This window comes from Aegilops tauschii, chromosome 5 (genome assembly GCF_002575655.3).
Source record: "Aegilops tauschii subsp. strangulata cultivar AL8/78 chromosome 5, Aet v6.0, whole genome shotgun sequence".
NCBI lineage: Eukaryota > Viridiplantae > Streptophyta > Magnoliopsida > Poales > Poaceae > Aegilops > Aegilops tauschii.
The window spans coordinates 309,898,368-309,900,236 of record NC_053039.3 but is presented as its reverse complement, the minus strand read 5'-3'; the positions used below and the strand labels follow the sequence as shown (position 1 = coordinate 309,900,236).

The 1,869-nt window shown below is 53.0% G+C and overlaps 1 protein-coding gene across 1 annotated transcript; it reads left to right on the top strand.

The window, feature by feature from the left end:
* Positions 1–383: 383 nt before the first annotated feature.
* On the top strand, positions 384–1,072 carry LOC109751137 (uncharacterized). The gene is made up of 2 exons (XM_020310040.4): positions 384–731; positions 851–1,072. Exons 1-2 carry the CDS (start codon positions 536–538, stop codon positions 1,051–1,053), a joined length of 399 nt encoding a protein of 132 aa, XP_020165629.2. The 5' UTR covers positions 384–535; the 3' UTR covers positions 1,054–1,072.
* Positions 1,073–1,869: the final 797 nt, after the last annotated feature.

The window sequence follows — 1,869 nt, the reverse complement described above, 5'->3', positions numbered from 1 at the left end:
CTTTTTCGGCGTCATGCCGGAGGGGGATTCGATCACGGAGGGCTTCTACATCAACACCATTGCCTCTCCGATGAAGCGTTAGTAGTTTACCACGGACCTTCGGGTCCATAGCTAGTAGATAGATGGCTTCTTCTCTCTCTTTGATTCTCAATACAAATTTCTCCTCGATGTTCTTGGGAGTAAATTGCACAGAAGTACCACAATTGGGGCATTAGAAGCAGATTGGTACCAAGTTTGGTAATTTTTACATGTCAGTACCAAGTCTGGGGCTAGACGTTACAAAAAGGTCTAAATCGCGTATAAACACATATTGACAGTGTATCTGACCGGCAGGGCCCGCCTGTCAGCTGCTGACGTGGCATTTTTTTTGCAGAACCCCCCCCCCCCACGGTGTCGCTCCGCGCCCGCCTCGCCGCCCTCGCCCTCGCCCTCTCCCCGTGGCGGCCTCCTACCTCAGCCGGCGCGCGCACGACCCCGGCGCGCCGGTGGTGCTGACCCCGCCGGCGAGAGATCGCGCCGCCGGCGAGAAAGAGAAATGAAATACAACAGAGAGATCGCGCCGCCGGCGAGAGAGAGAGAGAGAGCCATGAGGAGCGGCGGCGACGTCAAGTCCTTCTTCCGGCAGCAGAAGGCCCACTCCGGCGCAGCGGCCGCCAAGCCCACCAGCGGCGTCTCCAAGAAGCAAGCGCACCACCACCACCAGAAGCAAGCGGCGGCGCGCCCGACGCCAGGTACGCCGCCGTACGCCCAATCCGAGCTCCGCCGATTCATACGCCCAACGCGGATTTGACCGCTCGATCGATCGATCTGGTGTTTATTTATTTTCAATCTGCTGTTGCTTTTGTGGCAGATCACGGCGATGGCGCCGACGCGAGGAGGGAGGAGGCGGAGAACGTGGAGAGGAAGGCCAGGGAGTTCGACATGGACATGCGCTATGGGCCCTGCCTCACCCGCGCCCAGCGCTGGCAGCGCGCCGCCGCGCTGGGCCTCGCCCCGCCGCCGCACGCGCTCTGCTCCGACGACCAGCCGTGCCTCTGGGAGGGCCGCGTCTAGACTAGGGCATCGCCCCAGGGCCCCAGGGCCCCGTCGTATCACCGATCCGCCACTCCTCGTGGTTCTGCCTACTGCTTCTTCTGTAGCCATCAGTCTTCGTGTTGTCTTCAGTCTTCGTCTGTACGTTTGTGTTGATCCTGCTGGGTGCGTGCGATGCCGTGTGATCCGATGCGATGCTGTATTAATCTCAGTATAATCTTTGCTGCATCTGGTGTGTTGCAAATCTCTCTATATCCCATTACAGTTGAGGTTTTTTGAGCAATGTTATTTGGGAATGCACGCGGATGACCCTGATTGAAAATTAGAATGAATGTTCTATATGACCGCACTTGATCCAATACGAACGCTCTCAAATCAAATCAGAAGAAAAATGAAGTTTTCTGCTACACTCAATAAGACCAAGTCGGATTCGATTCAAATTATCAATGCCTATGCAGGACAAGATATAGAATTTGGGGTGAAGCTTTGGCTATCTATAGTGTTTCATCTTGGCTGGGATGATAGATTGATAGGATCGGCTGAATTTATACACTATGCCTGTGATACAAGTGAGGTAGCTCATTCTTTAGCGAAATTTGCTTATGACGATAATGCTTCTTGTAATTGGGTTGATGAACCCCCAGCTTTCCTGGTGAATGCCATTGTAAACGATGTAACCATATTACCAATTCAATATAGTGGCCATGATGGCATTTCTTAAAAAACATTCTCAAATATATCAGAGCTCATGTAGATTACAACGGACAAAATAAATACATATTGAGATCTCAGTTTCATCCTTCATCCAGAGCCATTGCTCATGACAGCACCCACCAG